We start from the raw sequence: 1,047 nt of genomic DNA, 5'->3' as shown, positions 1-1,047 counted from the left end.
ATAGGAAATAATACTGTTAATTATTTCAACACAATGCAGATTGAAAAATTAATTCATGTTTGAAAATAAATATTTTTTGATTAACTGTTTTAATAAAAATTCAAATAATAACTTATTTATGCAAAATCACAGCTTACAGTACTTGAAAGTTGTTAAGAGTCATGTTGTAGAAAACAACCACAAAACCAATGTGCACTATTTCCCACACTGCAATGTCAAACTGTCAACAGCATTTCCCTACCACAGAAGGCCATATTCCCTATGAGAACCGCTACTGTCGCAACAGAAGGTGACGGAGTTAACCTATACTACTACATACTGTTGGCAGCAGCCACTACTTTTCACATGACACAACTGAAATTTTAATGCTGACTAGCAGATACGATGAAGAGAAAACCAGATGTTATCTTACCGCTGTAACTGTAAGGAAGGTGGTATGCAGGATCCAGGAAAGAAATACCACAGTCATCGAAAGCAAAGTCGGTACGATGTGCCATGATGAGAGAGTTCACCAAACTGCTGCAGGATTGCACAGCAAACACAGCCAAGCTACTACCAGATCCCCTTTCCTATGTTGTACTTCCAGATGAGAACAGAAGGTAAGAAGAGTAAATGTGCCCCCTTCTATAGACACACTGCTCAACAACTGTGCAATCTGCATTGGGAATAGCGTGCTGGATGTAGGGGGTGTCACTCTGTACTGCAGGTCTATCTCTCAGAGGCTTGCAATTAATTATCACAGTCCACCTGTGAGTGCCTAGAATTTTCCCACACACTAATCCTGTTCAGACTATCCATGTTCCGAGGCCAAAGTCCAGCCTTTCTGGTTTGTTGCTGGGAAGGACAGGCTAACTGAGGTATGAATTTATTTCTAATGGCATCTGATTATTTATTTATGTATTATGTAAAAAACCATGTTAAAATTATAACAGTTTATAAACAGATAAAAATAAAAAATAATAGTTTATAAAAGTATTACTTAATTTACAATTTATTAAAATAAATAAATATAAATATATATAAATTTAACTTATACTTATTTTATTA

General features: G+C 35.5%; 1 protein-coding gene across 4 annotated transcripts in view; it reads right to left on the bottom strand.

The window, feature by feature from the left end:
* Nucleotides 1–1,047, bottom strand: part of LOC111618859 (recombining binding protein suppressor of hairless-like) — a 131,025-nt gene that overhangs the window by 36,719 nt on the left and 93,259 nt on the right. Inside the window, exon 1 of one of the 4 annotated variants that reach the window (XM_023360467.1) lies at nucleotides 413–916. The exons of the other annotated variants lie outside the window; for them this stretch is intronic. Within the exon in view, the coding sequence (XP_023216235.1) occupies nucleotides 413–497 (85 nt within the window). The 5' untranslated portion in view covers nucleotides 498–916. Of the gene's footprint in view, nucleotides 1–412; nucleotides 917–1,047 lie in introns of those variants that run through there. 4 annotated transcript variants of the gene reach the window in all.

This window comes from Centruroides sculpturatus, unplaced genomic scaffold, assembly GCF_000671375.1.
Source record: "Centruroides sculpturatus isolate CEXI.00-Female unplaced genomic scaffold, Cexi_2.0 scaffold149, whole genome shotgun sequence".
NCBI classification, from domain to species: Eukaryota; Metazoa; Arthropoda; class Arachnida; order Scorpiones; family Buthidae; genus Centruroides; species Centruroides sculpturatus.
Note: the sequence above shows the minus strand (reverse complement) of the source record. Positions and strands in the feature narration are given on the sequence as shown.